At 39.9% G+C, this 17,859-nt stretch overlaps 1 protein-coding gene across 9 annotated transcripts in view; it reads right to left on the reverse strand.

Annotated features, from left to right (window-relative positions):
• The window catches only part of smarcal1 (SWI/SNF related, matrix associated, actin dependent regulator of chromatin, subfamily a-like 1), a 104,044-nt gene that overhangs the window by 20,315 nt on the left and 65,870 nt on the right, over positions 1 to 17,859 (reverse strand). For 8 of the 9 annotated variants that reach the window (XR_011356882.1, XM_069936088.1, XM_069936093.1 and 5 more), the window contains 3 exons: positions 8,542 to 8,682; positions 6,366 to 6,584; positions 5,763 to 5,833 (listed from right to left, as the gene is read on the reverse strand). Coding sequence is in view for 8 of the 9 variants with exons in the window: in XM_069936088.1 (XP_069792189.1) it covers positions 5,763 to 5,833; positions 6,366 to 6,584; positions 8,542 to 8,682 (431 nt within the window). In the remaining variant the exon portion in view is untranslated. The remainder of the gene's footprint in view (positions 1 to 5,762; positions 5,834 to 6,365; positions 6,585 to 8,541; positions 8,683 to 17,859) is intronic. The other variant, XM_069936090.1, reaches the window with a different exon arrangement.

Genomic DNA, 17,859 nt, shown 5'->3' on the forward strand with positions numbered 1-17,859 from the left:
TTCTGAATGTGTTATTTCACTCGATGCTGAGAAGGCCTTCGATAGAGTAGAATGGCCTTATTTATTTACAGTTCTTGAAAAATTTAATTTTAGTCCGATATTTATATCTTGGATTAAACTTCTTTATAATTCCCCAGTTGCCTCGGTTTTTACTAATACCCAAAGATCGCCATATTTTCGATTATTTCGGGGCACCAGGCAAGGGTGCCCCCTTAGCCCTTTATTATTTAACTTAGCTTTAGAACCTTTGGCAATTGCTATCAGAGAAGCACCCAATATTACTGGTATTATTCGTTGCAGGGATATTCATAAAGTATCACTATATGCAGATGATTTATTGTTATATATTTCCAATCCTGAAAATTCTATTCCTGCAGTTTTATCTTTATTAGCCCAATTTAGTAATTTTTCGGGATATAAACTGAATTTAAATAAAAGTGAATTATTCCCTTTTAATGGATGGGTCCCTATTTATGATAGTTTACCTTTTAAAATAGCTAGAGACCATTTTATATAAAGCATAAAACATAAAGATTTGTTTAGGACTAATTTTTTCCCTCTATTGGACCTGATCGGCAGTTTACTTACCAATTGGTCACCATTATCCCTATCCATGATAGGGCGAATTAATGCTATTAAGATGATGATCTTACATAAATTTTTATATATATTCCAAGCTATACCTATTTTTGTTCCTAAATCTTTTTTTGATAAGGTCGATTCTAAATTGTCCTTGTATATCTGGCAAAACAAGAATCCTAGATTGGGGAAAAAATATTTACAGAAATCTAAACTAGAGGGAGGGTTGGCATTACCCAACTTTAGAATTTATTACTGGGCAATTAATATTAGTTACTTAAGGTATTGGTTGAATTATTCAGAATTATCTCTAAATCCCCATTGGGTAAATTTAGAAATTAAACCGATACAAAATTTTTCAATTAGCTCTATTTTGGGAGCTGCTCTCCCTTTTACTCTTACTAAATTATATAAACAAATTGATAATCCAATGGCTAAACATACACTACGTATATGGTTTCAATTCCGGAGATTTTTTGGCCTAAGTCATTTTATCTTGGAAACTCCTATTGTACTAAATTTCCTTTTTTATCCCTCTCTAATTGATCAAGCTTATTTACTCTGGAAAGTTAAAGGTATAACATGCTTTTCGGATTTATTCTTGGATAACTCTTTCATGTCATTTGAACAATTATCCATGAAATATGATTTACCTCGATCTCATTTCTTTCGATATTTGCAGATTAGGAGTTTCTTAGTTTCAACTTTACCCTCTTTTCCCAATCGGGAGACTACGACTGTTTTAGAGGATATACTATATTCAAAATTCCCTCCAAAAGGTGTGATATCTAAATTATATAATATAATTACAAAAATAAATTCTGGGACTTTTGAAAAGTTTAAAAATGATTGGGAAAGAGAACTCAACCTTCATATTTCTAATGAAAATTGGAATAAAATTCTGCGACTGGTAAACTCTTCTTCTCTATGTGCAAAACATTCACTAATACAGTTTAAAGTTGTTCATAGAGCTCATATGTCTAAAGATAAACTCCATCGCTTTTATTCTCATATCGATCCTATATGTGATAAATGTCAATTGGAAATAGCTTCCCTTACACATATGTTTTGGTCCTGTCCCTCTTTACAGAATTATTGGAAGGAAATTTTTTCCATTATATCTACTGTTTTGAATATTGATTTACAACCACATCCCATTACTGCAATTTTTGGATTACCTATGATAGATTTGACTTATTTATCTCTTCCTGCAGATCGTATAATTGCTTTTCTTACACTAATGGCTAGAAGATCTATACTATTGAATTGGAAAGAGGTAAATCCTCCCACTGTTTTCCAATGGTTTACCCAAACTATACTATGTTTAAATTTAGAGAAAATTAGAAACTCTGTCTATGAATCCCCTTCTAAGTTTGAGTTAACCTGGCGACCATTTATTCAATATTTTCATTTGTGGTGAGTTGATCTGGCTCTGTTTTCTTTCTATGATTATGTATGATAATTGGGCTGTAAGATGAGATCGGAGTGATCGGCGTGGTTTAGCTATATCTGTAGGTTTTTTTTTAAGTTTTTTTTAAATTCAGATTTGTTTTTTCTTCTTTTTTGGGGTTTTTTTTTCTCTTTTTTCATATATTGTTATTAATTATATCTTTTTTTTTAGAGATAGTTCACACCCTAAACTGATCAAAAATTTTTTTTTATGATATATTTCTATTCCATTAACAATGGCGTGAAGCAAGGCTGTGTTCTCGCACCAACCCTCTTTTCAATCTTCTTCAGCATGATGCTGAACCAAGCCATGAAAGACCCCAACAATGAAGACGCTGTTTACATCCGGTACCGCACGGATGGCAGTCTCTTCAATCTGAGGCGCCTGCAAGCTCACACCAAGACACAAGAGAAACTTGTCCGTGAACTACTCTTTGCAGATGATGCCGCTTTAGTTGCCCATTCAGAGCCAGCTCTTCAGCGCTTGACGTCCTGCTTTGCGGAAACTGCCAAAATGTTTGGCCTGGAAGTCAGCCTGAAGAAAACTGAGGTCCTCCATCAGCCAGCTCCCCACCATGACTACCAGCCCCCCCACATCTCCATCGGGCACACAAAACTCAAAACGGTCAACCAGTTTACCTATCTCGGCTGCACCATTTCATCAGATGCAAGGATCGACAATGAGATAGACAACAGACTCGCCAAGGCAAATAGCGCCTTTGGAAGACTACACAAAAGAGTCTGGAAAAACAACCAACTGAAAAACCTCACAAAGATAAGCGTATACAGAGCCGTTGTCATACCCACACTCCTGTTCGGCTCCGAATCATGGGTCCTCTACCGGCACCACCTACGGCTCCTAGAACGCTTCCACCAGCGTTGTCTCCGCTCCATCCTCAACATCCATTGGAGCGCTCACACCCCTAACGTCGAGGTACTCGAGATGGCAGAGGCCGACAGCATCGAGTCCACGCTGCTGAAGATCCAGCTGCGCTGGATGGGTCACGTCTCCAGAATGGAGGACCATCGCCTTCCCAAGATCGTATTATATGGCGAGCTCTCCACTGGCCACCGTGACAGAGGTGCACCAAAGAAAAGGTACAAGGACTGCCTAAAGAAATCTCTTGGTGCCTGCCACATTGACCACCGCCAGTGGGCTGATAACGCCTCAAACCGTGCATCTTGGCGCCTCACAGTTTGGCGGGCAGCAGCCTCCTTTGAAGAAGACCGCAGAGCCTACCTCACTGACAAAAGGCAAAGGAGGAAAAACCCAACACCCAACCCCAACCAACCAATTTTCCCTTGCAACCGCTGCAATCGTGTCTGCCTGTCCCGCATCGGACTGGTCAGCCACAAACGAGCCTGCAGCTGACGTGGACTTTTTACCCCCTCCATAAATCTTCGTCCGCGAAGCCAAGCCAAAGAAAAGAATATTATTGTTTAATATCTCTGTATTAATTCATTACTTACTATGTATTTTTTTTATATCTCTTTGAACTGTATGTGTTTATAAATTATAATAATAATAAAAAGATTGAAAAAGAAAGAAAGAAAGAAAGAAAAGGAAATGGGCCAATGACAATTTTTCTCAAGCCAAATATTTCAGTAACAATTAGATCTAGAGCAGTGATTCTGAACCTTACCTTCCCACTCATACCCCACCTTAAGCAATCCCTTACTAATCACAGAGCACCGATGCAATAGGGATTGTTTAAGGTGGAATGTGAGTTTAGGGGACAGTTTAAAAAATCACTACCTAGATCCTGTTGAATATTTCATCAGTCCATTTTATTTTCATGAAGAATGTGCAATGACCTCAATTTTCTAGCCCATCGATTCCATTCTATCCCACCCCCACTAATTCTTCCAGCGTTCTATTTGTTCCACAGTCCCATCAATCTTCGATTCTATCATTCACCGATACAACAGCTAATTAACCCACCAACCTGCTGGAGGGGTAAGGAGCAGAGACTCATATTTAAGAAATATCTTGTCAAGCACTTGAAATAAAGCAACGGGGTTTCATATGGAGTTGCAGCACAGATGCAGTCATAATTTTATTGATTAGTAGGGCAGGATCAAGGAAACCGGAGACCTACTCTGCTCTATTTCTTAAAATTCTTGACAATCCTGGCAAAAGCAACTTGTTTATTTGAACAGAGAGCATTGAACATTACAGTACAGTACAGGGCCTTCAGTCCACAATGTGGTGATTGATGTAAATCTATCCAAAGTTTTCCTAAATCACATCTAGAATTCCCTTCCCAATTTACTCTCTCAAGTTCTTGCCTTATCGCATCCCTTCCCTATTTAAACAGTTTCTCATTTTGTCCACTCCTATTCTTGTCCATAGCTAAGATAAAGGCCAGGAGGTGTGGTCACTATGTCTGAAATGATCACCCAACAAGACGTCACATGACCAGGTTCACCACTTAGTACTAGATCCAGAAAGGCTTCTCCACTAGAAGTCCACATACTGTGCCAGTAACCTTGGACACACATGACAAATTCTGCCCCTCCAGAGCCTTTTGCACTTTGGAGATTCCAGTCAGCATTGGGGAAATTGAAGTCTCTCATAATTGCAACCCTGTTTGTTTTGCACCTTTACAAAATCTGCTCCTCTGTCTCAAGGGTGATTTTGGGGGCCTATAGACTACACCTAATACAGTGATTTTGCTCCCTTCTACTCACAATGACCCAGCAGGCAATCCCTCCACCTCATCCTCTTTCTGCAACTGTTATACTATCCTTGATCATCAATCCCACCCCCCCATCACTCTTGAAGCATCTGTACCCCAGAACTTGCAACAGTCAATCCTGTCCTTGCATCATTCAAGTCTCTGTAATGGTCACACCATCAAAATCTCATGTATTGATCCATGCTTGACATTTACCACCCTTATTCTTAATATTTCTTGCAATAAAATACACACACTTCAACCACGCCAACATCCTGCAATGAATGATGCCTGGTTTTCCTCAGTCTTACTGTGGATCCCATTGATCTGACCTCACACTCTTGTTATAGATAGAGAATTTAGGTTAAAAAGGGCTAAGTTAAAATGTGATGATTAATCATAAAAGGGGAAGCCAGAATAGACAGGGAGCTTACCATAAAAGTTCAGCTAGACAATGTTATAACAAACAGAGATTTTCATGGTCAGAGAGAGACATGTAGGAGCCAAAGATTGATAAAAAGAGTGAGAAACAGAATTTAGTGTGTGTAGAGTTCGTAGTGTACAAATGCAAGTGTACTTAGGATGATTTTACAAAAACTAACCAATTAAAACAGTGTTAAAAAGAAGGGGAAGGACAAACAAAAAAGGTATAAAAATCAATGCACTGTATGTATCGGGGCTTGACTTGGCGAGAAGCCAGTTGAGTCCAACTCTGCAGACTTGTAAATAAAGCTTGTCGTGTCATCAATTTTAAAGAGACTCATGTGTGAGAATTTGTATTTCTGACACTCTGGTTCACTGCCCAGCCAGTTCAAGGTTAGGCACATTCAGTTCTTCCATCGGCACCATACCCTGCAGTGTGTGTATGATCTACAAGTTTCACTGCAACAAACATCTTTTTTTCCACAGCACCTTTCAGTAGGTGTCAAAGGATATCACCACCTGCAAGGTCTCTGAGTCACACACCAACATTATGGGCAGTGAAAAAGAGCTAACAATATGAAGTTAGGTTGCAAAACAAGGAAAGAGGTTAATAAATGGATACTTGTTTCTCACACAATAGATCGAACTTTAGCTTCTCCTGTGCGATTGTAGAAAACTATCAGTGCCTCCTTTTGCTTGCGTTTCTGCAAGGAAGAGTAGAATTTTGGAATAAACACCAAAAATATGAAAAATATTTTCTCCTTCTATCCACTGACATTGCACTGGAAGCTGAGCTAATTCCTCCATTGAAGATCTCCTTCAGACCCAGAACCCCATGCCCTCTAACCCTCAGCAAAACAGAATTTAAGCCTAATGTTCATTGGCTGAAGCAGCAGGATAAAGCAGATGGGGAGATCTTATTATACTTTCCAAATTCCCCTTTGAGGAAAAACAGATCCCAGTTGGGAAGCTCAAGGAGATCCAACACAGAGCATTTCCTGACGACACTGGGCTGAAGGTTGGGTGTTTCAGGATCAATGAACAACAGTGCAAGATGACCACCAGTCATTCTTTCCTATGGTCAACAGGACAACACCATGCACAGAATGATGGTTAGCTTCTTGAATATATCATATATCGGGAGCTAGTTGTGATTGACTACGGCATGGTAAGAATCCTGATCCTTTCTGTTTCTGTCAGGAGCTGTGTAATACTATCAAACCATAAAACACCCACCGTTTTATGGCCTCTGGCCATTTCCTCTGCAGCTGCCTTCAATGCTGTCTTGGCTTTTGCACTCATGCCCTGAGGCTCCACCAACACTACCTTCCGCCGCTTGGCAGGCAACTGCGACAGAACGTCCGACTTCAGTCGTCTCACCATCAATGACTCCAGCAAAATGAGTCGTAGTTCCGGTAGATTAGATGATCCTGAATAGTCCCATCCCCAAGGTAACTATCAATCAAAGGTATAAAAGAATGAGCAACAAATGCTGAAGGATGAGGGGGAGGGGTGCTGAGTGATAAGAGAGTGGGCGGGGAGGGGTGCTGAGTGACGGGTGGTTGGGTGGGGAGGGATGTGAAAGGAGGTTGTGCGGGGAGGGGTGCTGAGTGACAGGAGGGTGGGAGGGGAGGGATGTCTCTCATGATGGGAAGTTGATCTCAATCAAGGATTATAATCTCTACTTCTCGGCCCAAGCAAACAATAGAAGCTGCCTAATCAAATACATTTAAACTGCAGAAATGGTTGACACTAAATGTATTTCTTGTGCACCAGGATAGAGGCAGCAGACAGGACAGATGCTCCATCAAAATTAAGCGATAGAATCAGTGCAGGAAGAGTTATGAGTAGCAAAGGGAAGAAAAAGTATGTGAACTGTATGAAGGTCTCTTGAGAGTATAGATGTAGGATATTTCATAAATCATTTAATTACAGAAGCATGCAACAATGGTAGTAAACACAAAAAGTCTGGAGACATTAAAGGTAATACATTAATCATGGATTCTTTAATCTGGACGTAGGCAGAGCAACCAGACAGAAATACAGCGGAGGTGTGAACAAGACAGCAAGCTGTATGAAATTTATCGTCAGTCACACAGCATTGAAATAGACCTTCAGCCCAAGGCCTCGTGACCAAAACACAAGGGCCAGTTCTCTGCTTGATGTCTGCTAAACATGTAGCTCAGTGGCTCTCAACCTTCCTCTTCCCACTCACATCCCACTTTAAGTAATCCCTAAGCCATCAGTGCTCTGTGATTAATAAGGGATGGGAAGGGAAGGTTGAGAATCACTGCTCGACACCCAATTGTTACTGCAATATTTTGCTTGAGAAAAATTGTCATTGTCCCATTTCCTTTGGAGTTCTGAAACCGTGCACAAATCGAGCCAATTGGGGACAATTCAAACAGTGGTTTTCAAACTTTTTCTTTCCACTCACATCCCACCTGAAGCAATCCCTTACTAATCACAGAACACCTATGACCTAGGGATTACTTCAAGTGGGATATGAGTGGAAAGAAAAAAGTTAAGAACTGCTGGTTTAGCTCAAGATAGCTGCTTTGCCATTCAGCAAGATGAGGCTGATCTTTTGCTTCTACACCACTCCTCAGAACTAACCCCACATCCTTTGATTCCATTTATAGCTTAAATCCTTTCTCTTGCCTTGAATAATTTCTTAGCACCTTTGCTTATTTTGAGACAGGGTCCCCCCCCCCCCCAATTCCAGACAACCCAGCCATGAGCAACATCCCCTATCAGGACTTAAAATAATCTTGTACAGCACAGTACAGGCCTTTCGGCCCACGATGCTGTGCCAACCTATATAAACCTACTCAACAATCTAAGCTTCCCTATCTCACACCTATAACCTTCTATTTTCTTACATCTATGTGCCTGTCTAAGAGTCTTTTAAATGTCCCTATTGTACCAGCCTCCACCACCCCTGGCAATGAGTTCCAGGCACCCACTACTCCCTGTGTAAAACACATACCCCTAATCTTTCCTCCTCTCACCCTGAACTCATGTCCTCAGTTGTTTGCTATCACACTAGGCTTCCTTCTGCTTGTATTTCCTTTATCATCCCATTATCTCAGATGTGGAGAAACTGCTTCTCCTAGATTAGAGAATCTGTGGAATTCTCTGCCCAACAAAGTAGTAGAGGCTCCCTCAGTAAATGTATTTAAGACACCTAGATTTTTGAATAATTTGTTGAATTAAGGCTTATGGAGAACAAGCAGGTTGTGCACAGCCAGATGAGCCACATTACTGAATGGCAAAGCAGGCTTGACAGGCCAAATGGCTTACTCCTGATCCTATTTCTTAAGTTCACATAATTAATAAATATCGAAGAAGACTTGATGGGCCCATTAGCATATTTCTGCTCCAACATCTTGTGATCCAACCTCTTCCTCACCTGCTTAGCTGCACAATAGCGCATTCCAAAGTTGTGAAAGTTGGGGAAAAGTGTGGGCCGGATGGCAGCGATTTGGCTGTACAGCTCCGCGGGTCGTGACATGGCTGGTGTCCCGGACAATAAAATGAGTCTTCTTGCAGCCTGGGAATAAGAATTATGAAGATTAATTAAAACCTAGGGAAGTACCTCTCCTGGCCCATGGCACTCCTGTCCAGAGCAGGCCAGTGGAGAGAAATCAGAGATCAGGGTGGCGCAATGGTGCATCTGTTCCAACACCTGCATTTGTTCCCGACTCCAGAAGTGCCTGGCTACAGTTTGCATGTTCTTCCTGGAATGGCCTGGGTTTCCTCTGGATAGATGACCACGGAATATTGCCCCATGTTTAGATGGGCAAACCTGGATTTTTATTCCTTGGAGCTTAAGAGTCTGGGGGGACAGCTGATAAAGGTGTATAAAATTTAGTCAGGGCATCAAGGGTTTTGGGAAGAAGGCTGGGGAGTGGGGCTGAGTGATAAGGATCGGCTCGTAAATAAATGGCAGAGTAGACCCAACAGGCCGATTGGTCTACTACTGCTTCTATATCTTGTGATCCTGTGAAAATCACGAGAGGCACTGAGGGGTGGACAGAATTTTTTCCCTAGGAAAATATGTCACACAGGAGAAGACTTGCATTTAAGAATCAGAATTTATTGTCATGAACATGTCACAAAATTCATTGCCTTGCAGCAGCGTCACAGCGCAAAACATTTCTATAAACCACCTTGCAACAATTAAAAAAAATAAAGCAAGAAAAAGGTCAAAGTCTGTGGTTCGTTGTTCATTCAGGAATCTGATGGCAGCAGGAAAGAAGCTTTCCTTGTGCAATGAGTGCTCGTCTTCAGTCTCCAGGACTTCTCTCCTGATGGTAGCTGATTAAAGAGGGCATGGATCCTTGAGTATAGAAGCTGCTTTTTTGAGACGCCGCTTCATGTAGACATCCTCAATGGAGTGAAGTCTGGTGCCTGTGAAGTCTCTGGCCGAGTTAAGAACTCTCTGGAGATTTTTCTTGTCCTAAGTGTTGGTACCTCCATACCAGGCAGAGATGCAACCATCCAGAATGCTCTCCATGGTACACCTGTAGAAAATTTTCAGAGTCTTCGTGACATACCTAATTTCCTCAAACACTTCACAAAGTACAGCTGCTGGCAGGCCTTCTTTGTGATTGTATTGACATGGAGGCTCCAGGACAGATCCTTGGAGATGCTGACACCGAGGAATTTGAAGTTCTTAACCCTTTCCACTGCTGGCTCAATAAGGACTGATTCATGTTCTCCAGACTTCCTCCTGGTCCACTCTCATTGCTTGGTTTGGCTAACTTTGAGTGAAAGGTTGTTGTTGTGACACCATTCAAGGAGCTGATCTATCTCCCTCCAGTACGTTTCCTCATTGGGGCTTGTGATTTTGCTGATAAATTGGCACTTGAATTGTGCCTAACCACACATTCACGGATGTAGCGTGAGTAGATCAGTGGGCTAAGAGCGCATCCTTGAGGTGCACGAGGTGCAGGACAAATAGTTTACATAGAGAGATTTGGGTGTCTGGTACAGGATGCCAAGAGTAGTGATGGAAGCAGATACACGAGTAGTGTATATCCCATCTCTTAGAACACCTTCCAATAATTTACCTACCACTGACGACAGGCTCACCGGCCTATAATTTCCAGGGTTACTTTGGAACCTTTTTTGAATAACTTGAGCTACCCTCTAATCCTCTGACACCACACCCATGCCTAAGGATATTTTAAACATTTCTGCCAGAGCCCCTGCAATTTCTGAGCTTATCTCCTTCAAGGTCTGAGGGAATATCTTGTCAGGGCCTATTTGCTTTAAGACAGCAATATTGTTAATCTCTGGATTACTCCCTGTGCCACGCGACAGTGTGAATAGAAATAGAATGAGGTGGAGGATTAACACGTGGCTGAAGGGGTGGAGTAAGGGGCAGGGTTTTAAGTTTCTGGATAACTGGGACCTTCTTTGGGGGAGATGTGACCTGTACAGTAAGGACGGGTTACACTTAAATCCCAGGGGGACCAGAATCCTGGCAGAGGTATTTGCTAGGGCTACTCAGGATCCTTTAAACTAGAATGGTTGGGGGGAGGGAACAAAATAGTACAGAGCAGTAAGGAGAAGGTTAGAATGCAAACAAAGAAAGTTTGTAGTATTTGAATATGGATGGGCAGGTGATAGAGAAGGGAAATGCTCTGGAAGAAGATGAAGGGCAATTGGCAGGAAAAGTAAATAATGTTGTTCTTAAAGATGAGGGAAAACAGGGATTAAAAATTGGGAAATCCCTGAAATTCATATATTTTAATGCCAGGAGTATTGTAAAAAAGGTGGATGAGCTGAAGGTGTGGATTGATACTTGGAAGTATGATGTGGTAGCAATTAGTGAGACATGGTTGCAGGAGGGATGTGATTGGCAGCTGAATATCCCTGGGTTTCTTTGTTTTAGGTGTGTTAGAGTCGGAGGGGCAAGAGGAGGTGGAGTCCCCTCTCAATCTTCTACGCTCCAGAGAAAAAAGCCCCAGTCTGCACAACCTTTCCCTGTAACTCAGACCCTGAAATCCTGTCAACATTCTCATGAACTTTCTCTGCACTCTATTTTGTTTATATCTTTCCTATAATTTGGTGACCAAAACTGTACACAGTACCCCAAATTTGGCCTCACCAATGCCTTGTACAATTTCATCATAACCTCCCTACTCTTGAATTCAATACTCCGATTTATGAAGGCCAACATTCCAAATGCCTTCTTCGCCACACCATCTACCTGAGTATCAGCCTTGAGGGTACTATTTACCATAACTCCTAAATCCCTTTGTTGTTCTGCACTCCTCAATTGTCTACCATTCAATGTATATGACCTATTTAAATTTGCCTTTCCAAAATGCAGCACCTCACATTTATCTGTATTAAATTCCATCAGCCATTATTTAATGCCAAATTAAAATATATTTTGAAATAAACATGGAATCAGTTAAAGACAAATTTATATTATGGGATGCAATGAAAGCCTTCATTAGAGGGCAGATAATAAGTTATGTAACTAAGATGAAAAAGGATTACAATCGGGAAATAGAGCAGTTGGAAAGGAAGATAGTAAGTACAGAAAAGGAACTAGTAAAAAGGGATGATTTAACGAAAAAGAGAATTGGCGGACAAAAAAATAAAATATGAAACATTATAAACGTACAAGGTAGAGAAGAACATAATGAAAATAAAGCAGAAGTATTACGAACTGGGAGAAAAACATACATCTTAAAACAGAACAAGCTAAAAGAACTGTATTGGCATCAAGGAAAAAGGACAAACAAATTACATATAACCCAATAGAGATCAATGAAAACTATAAGAAATTTTATGAACAATTATTCCAAACTGAGAACAAGGGGAAAGATGATAAAATAGAAGAGTTTTTAGCTAAAATTGAATTGGCGAAATTGTAAGAAGAGGAACAAAACAAACTAATAAAACCATTTGAAATAGAGTAAATACAGGATATATTAAAAAAAGCTGCCAAACAATAAAACACAAGGTGAGGATGGATTTCCAATAGAATTTTATAGAACATTTAAAAAGTTATTAATTCCTCCTCTCCTGGAAGTAATGAACCAGACAGAAGAAACACAAAACTTGCCAGATTCATGTAAGACAGCAATAATTACAGTAATAACAGACAGGGAAGGATCCATCAACACCAGCATCATATGGACCAATATCTCTACTTAACTCAGATTATAAGATAAGAGCAAAATTATTAGCAAACAGATTGGCCAACTGTGTACCAAAAATAGTAAAACTAGATCAAGCTGGATTTATTAAGAAAAGACGACAGCGGATAACGTCTGTAAACTTATTAATCTAATTCATGCAGTTCAAGGAAATAAGAAACCAACAGTGGCTGTTGCTTTAGATGCAGAAAAAGCCTTTGACAGAGTAGAGTGGAACTACTTATTTAAAGTATTACAGAGGTTCAATCTACCAGAAAAATATATTAATTGGATTAAAGCACTGTATAATTGACCGTTGGCAAAGGTAGCAGTAAATGGATATGTATCTAACCAATCAACTCGACAGGGGTGTCCATTATCCCCCTCATTGTTCGCCTTAGCAATAGAACCATTGGCAGAACTGATAAGAATAGAAAATAAAATAAAAGGGATAAAAATAAAGGAGAAGGAGTATAAAATCAGTTTATTTGCAGATAACATCATAGTATACTTAACAGAACCAGAGATATCAATAAAAGAATTACATAAGAAATTGAAGGAATATGGAGAAATATCGGGGTACAAGATCAACGCAAAGAAAAGTGAAGTTATACCAATGAGTAGTGCAGATTATACAGAATTTAAAAAAGAATCACCATTTAAATGGCAAGCACATGCAATCCAATACTTCGGTATCAGGTTAGATAATAACTTAAGCCACTTGTGCAAACTAAATTATCAGGCGCTAATAAAGAAATTGCAGGAAGACTTAGAACATTGGAAAGAATTGCCACTAACATTGATAGGGAGGGTAAATTGCATTAAAATGAATGTCTTCCCAAGGATACAATACCTATTTCAATCGTTACCAATTCCCTTAACAGAGAAATTCTTCAATGAACTAAAGAGAATAATAAGGAAATTTTTGTGGAAAGGGAGGAAACCAAGGGTAGCGTGAGATAAATTAACAGAGAGGTATAACCAAGATGGTTTGGAGTTACCAAACTTTAGAAATTATTATAGAGCTGCACAATTAAGGTATTTATCAGATTTTTACCAGAGAAGGAAAATAACAGACTGGAATAAGATAGAACTAGATAAAATAGGGGAGAAGGTACCGGAACATATACTTTATAAGTAGGATGAAAAGTTGGTGCAATATAAAAGGTCACCAGTATTGCGTCATTTACTTAATATATGGAAGAGGATCCACTTAGAAAGGAAAAAAAACGGATTACCAAATACCAAAATTATTATTGACACAAAATCCACTAATCCCTTTTACAATAGATAACCTTTCATTTAAAGCAGTGGTTCCCAACCTTTTTCTTTCCTCTCACATAAGTAATCCCAATGCTATTGGTGCTCTGTGATTAGTAAGGGATTGCTTAAGGTGGTATGTGAGTGGGAAGGGAAGGTTGAGAAGCAGTGCTTTAGAGAATGGGAGAGAAAAGGAATCAAAAGAATAGAAAATTGTTTTTTGGGTAATAATTTATTAACATTTCAACAGTTTAAGTACAAATATGGAATAACTCATGGTACAATGTTTGCATATCATCAATTGAAAGCGTATTTAAAGGATAAATTGGGAAATAGACTGAAATTACCAGAAGGAAGCAGCTTTGAATATGTGATTACAGACACAATGATAATTAAAAGATTTATAAGCTGCAAGAGAAGGAAAATGATGAAATAAGCTATAAACCTAGACAAAAGTGGGAAAAGGATTTAAACATAAAGATAAAAAATGAAGCATGGGAAAAGTTATAACATAAACATAACATAACAATTACAGCACGGAAACAGGCCATTAGGCCCTTCTAGTCCGCACCGAACCAAACACCCCTCTCTAGTCCCACCTCCCTGCACAATGCCCATCACCCTCCATCTTCTTCTCATCCATATACCTGTCCAACCTTTTCTTAAATAATACAATTGACTCCGCCGCCACTATTTCTCCCGGAAGCTCATTCCACATGGCTACCACTCTCCGAGTAAAGAAGTTCCCCCTCATGTTACCTCTAAACCTCTGCCCCTTAATTCTTAACTCATGTCCTCTTGTTTTAATCTTTCCTCCTCTTAACGGAAATAGTCTATCCACATCCACTCTGTCTATCCCTTTCATAATCTTAAATACTTCTATCAATTCCCTTCTCAACCTTCTACGCTCCAAAGAATAAAGACCTAATCTGTCCAATCTCTCCCTATACTCTAGATGCTTAAACCCAGGTAACATTCTGGTCAACCTTCTCTGCACTCTCTCCACTCTGTTTATATCCTTCCTATAAGTAGGCGACCAGAACTGCACACAGAACTCCAAATTAGGCCGCACCAACGTCTTATACAATCTCAACATCACCTCCCAACTCCTATATTCCATGCAATGATTGATAAAGGCCAGCATACTAAAAGCCTTCTTCACCACCCTATTCACGTGAGTTTCTACCTTCAGGGAACGATGTACCTTTACTCCTAAATCTTTCTGCTCTTCTGTATTCATCAATGCTCTCCCATTTACCACGTATGTCCTGTTCTGATTCTTCTTACCAAAATGAAGCACCTCACACTTATCAGCATTAAATTCCATCTGCCATTTTTCAGCCCACTTTTCTAAGCAGCCCAAATCCCTCTGCAATCCTTGAAAACCTTCCTCATTATCCTCTATTCCACCTATCTTAGTATCGTCTGCATATTTACTAATCCAATTCACCACCCCATCATCTAGATCATTAATGTATATAACGAACAACAATGGGCCCAATACAGATCCCTGAGGCACACCACTGGTCACCAGCCTCAAACCTGACAGACAATTTTCCACTACCACTCTCTGGCCTCTCCCTTTCAGCCAATGTTCAATCCATTTGACTATCTTAAAATTTATACCTAAAGACTGCACCTTCCTAACTAACCTTCCATGTGGTACCTTATCGAAGGCCTTACTGAAGTCCACATAGACAACATCCACTGCGCTACCCTCATCCACATTCCTAGTCACCTCTTCAAAAAATTCAATCAGATTGGTCAAACATGACCTTCCTCCCACAAATCCATGTTGAGTGCTCCTGATCAGACCCTGTCTATCCAGATGTTTATAAGTACTATCTCTAAGAATTTTCTCCATTAATTTACCTACCACAGACGTCAAACTTACAGGCCGATAATTGCCAGGCTTCCTCCTTGAACCCTTTTTAAATAACGGAACCACATGCGCAATGCGCCAATCCTCCAGCACTATCCCCATATCTAATGACATTTGGAAAATTACCGCCAGAGCCTCTGCTATTTCCTCCCTCACTTCTCTCAATGTCCTGGGGAAGATCCCGTCTGGTCCCGGAGACTTATCCACCTTTATATTCTTCAAAAGCCTTAAAACTACATCTTTTGTAATCTCTATATTCCCCATATTTACCCAATTTGCTTTTTTTATCTCACATCTCCCAATATACTTCTCCTTAGTGAATACCGAAGAAAAGAAACTGTTCAATATCTCCCCCATTTCTCTAGGCTCCACACACAGTTTTCCGCTCTGATTTTCTAAGGGACAAATTTTGTCTCTAGCTTTCCTCTTACCATTAACATATTTGTAGAACTCTTTTGGATTAGTTTTCACCCTGCTTGCCATAGTTTCCTCGTACCTTCTTTTAGCTTTCCTAATTTCTATCTTAAGATTCCTCTTACATTCAATGTATCTTTCAAACATCCCCTTAACTCCATGCTTCTTATATCTAATGTATGCCTCCCTTTTTCTTCGAACTAAGTTTCCAATATTCCTTGAAAACCACGGCTCTCTCAAACCTTTTGCCCCTCCTTTTAACCTAACAGGAACATAAAGCTTTTGCACTCTCAAAATGTTCTGGAACTATGAAGAATACAATAAACACAAGGTTATGCATAATACAGTATAATTGGTTACACAGGGTATGTATCACTCCTCAAAAATTAAAAGAATGGGATTCAACAGTATCAGACAGATGTTTTCGCTGTAAGAAGGAAATGGGAACAACAGTACATGCAATTTGGGCATGTACAAAGGTGAATACGTTTTGGGAAGAACTTATCATATATTAAATAAAATCACAAAAAATAACATACCAAAAAATCCAGAGATCTTTCTTTAAAGTAACATAAGAAGTAAAGAATTAGGCCTCAAATTGAATAGCGCGCAAAAAAGATTCAATAGGATAGCCTTAGCAGTGGCAAAAAAATGTATAATGTTAACTTGGAAAATGGAAGAGAGCCTGAGAATACAGCAATGGTACATGGAAATGAATAAATTATTCCATTGGAAAAAATAACATATAATTTAAAAAATAAAGTCATATTGTTTGAACAAATTTGGGAACCGTACATGGAACACAACAGGGAGAGCTTCCCTCGGACCTCCATCCCCTAAAATGACAAGAAGACCAAACGACTTGATCCAGTGTATAAAAACAGATGATGCATTTTTCTTGTTTATTTTCCTTTGTGTGAGGATATTGTTTTATGGTTTTATTGCATTGTATATGTGGATTATTTATGGGTTTTGGAGCGGGGTGGGAAGAGGGGAGGGAGGGAAAGGGGGAAAAAAGGGAGAAAATGCCACTGTGTATATTTAATGAGAAACGTTTGTACATATTTTGTTTGATATGGTTCACAGTGTGAAAAATAAAAAAAATAGATAATCCAAGGTTCCCTCAACTTTGCCTTTAATCCTGACAGGAACATACAAACTCCGTTCTCTCAAAATTTCACCTTTGAAGATCTTCCACTTACCTCGCACATCCTTGCCCAAAAACAACTTTTCCCAATCCACGCATTCCAGATCCTTTCTCTGATTTAGAATCTCAACCCAAGGCCCAGACACATCCATCTCCATAATTAACCTAAAACTAATCATTGGACCCAAAATGTTCCCCGACACATACTTCTGTCACCTGTCCTGTCTCATTCCCTAATAGGAGATCCAGTATTGGACTCTCTCTCATTCATGCCTCTATACAGGTATATGGAATTAGAAAACTTTCCTGAACACATTTGACCAACTCCAACCCATCCAGCCCTTTTACAGGATGGGAGTCCTAGTCAATATGTGGAAAGTTAAAATCCCCGACTATCACAGCTTTATGTTTCTTTCAGCTGTCTGCAATCTCCCTAGATTTGCTCCTCCAATCCTCACTGACCATCGGGCGATCTATAATACAACCCCATGAGTGTAGTCATACCTTTCCCGTTCCTCAGCTCCAGCCATATAGCCCCAATAGACTCTCTTGTCTGCCCTGCCTGAGCACAGCTGTGATATTTTCCCTGACGAGCAATGCCACTCCCCCCCACCCCCACCCCATTCTATTGTGTCTGAAGCAACAAAATCCCGGAACATTGAGCTGCCTGTCCTGCCCCTCCTGCAGCCACGTTTCACTGATGGCCACAATGTCATAATTCCACGTGCCAATCCACGCTCTAAGCTCTTCTGCCTTCCTTTCTTACAATACTCCTTGCATTGAAATAGATGCCCCTGAAAACATTTCCACCACGTTTACCCACTGACTTCTAAAGGTAAATGTAATTTTAACATCTTTTCCCTCCTC

This window comes from Narcine bancroftii, chromosome 4 (genome assembly GCF_036971445.1).
Source record: "Narcine bancroftii isolate sNarBan1 chromosome 4, sNarBan1.hap1, whole genome shotgun sequence".
NCBI lineage: Eukaryota > Metazoa > Chordata > Chondrichthyes > Torpediniformes > Narcinidae > Narcine > Narcine bancroftii.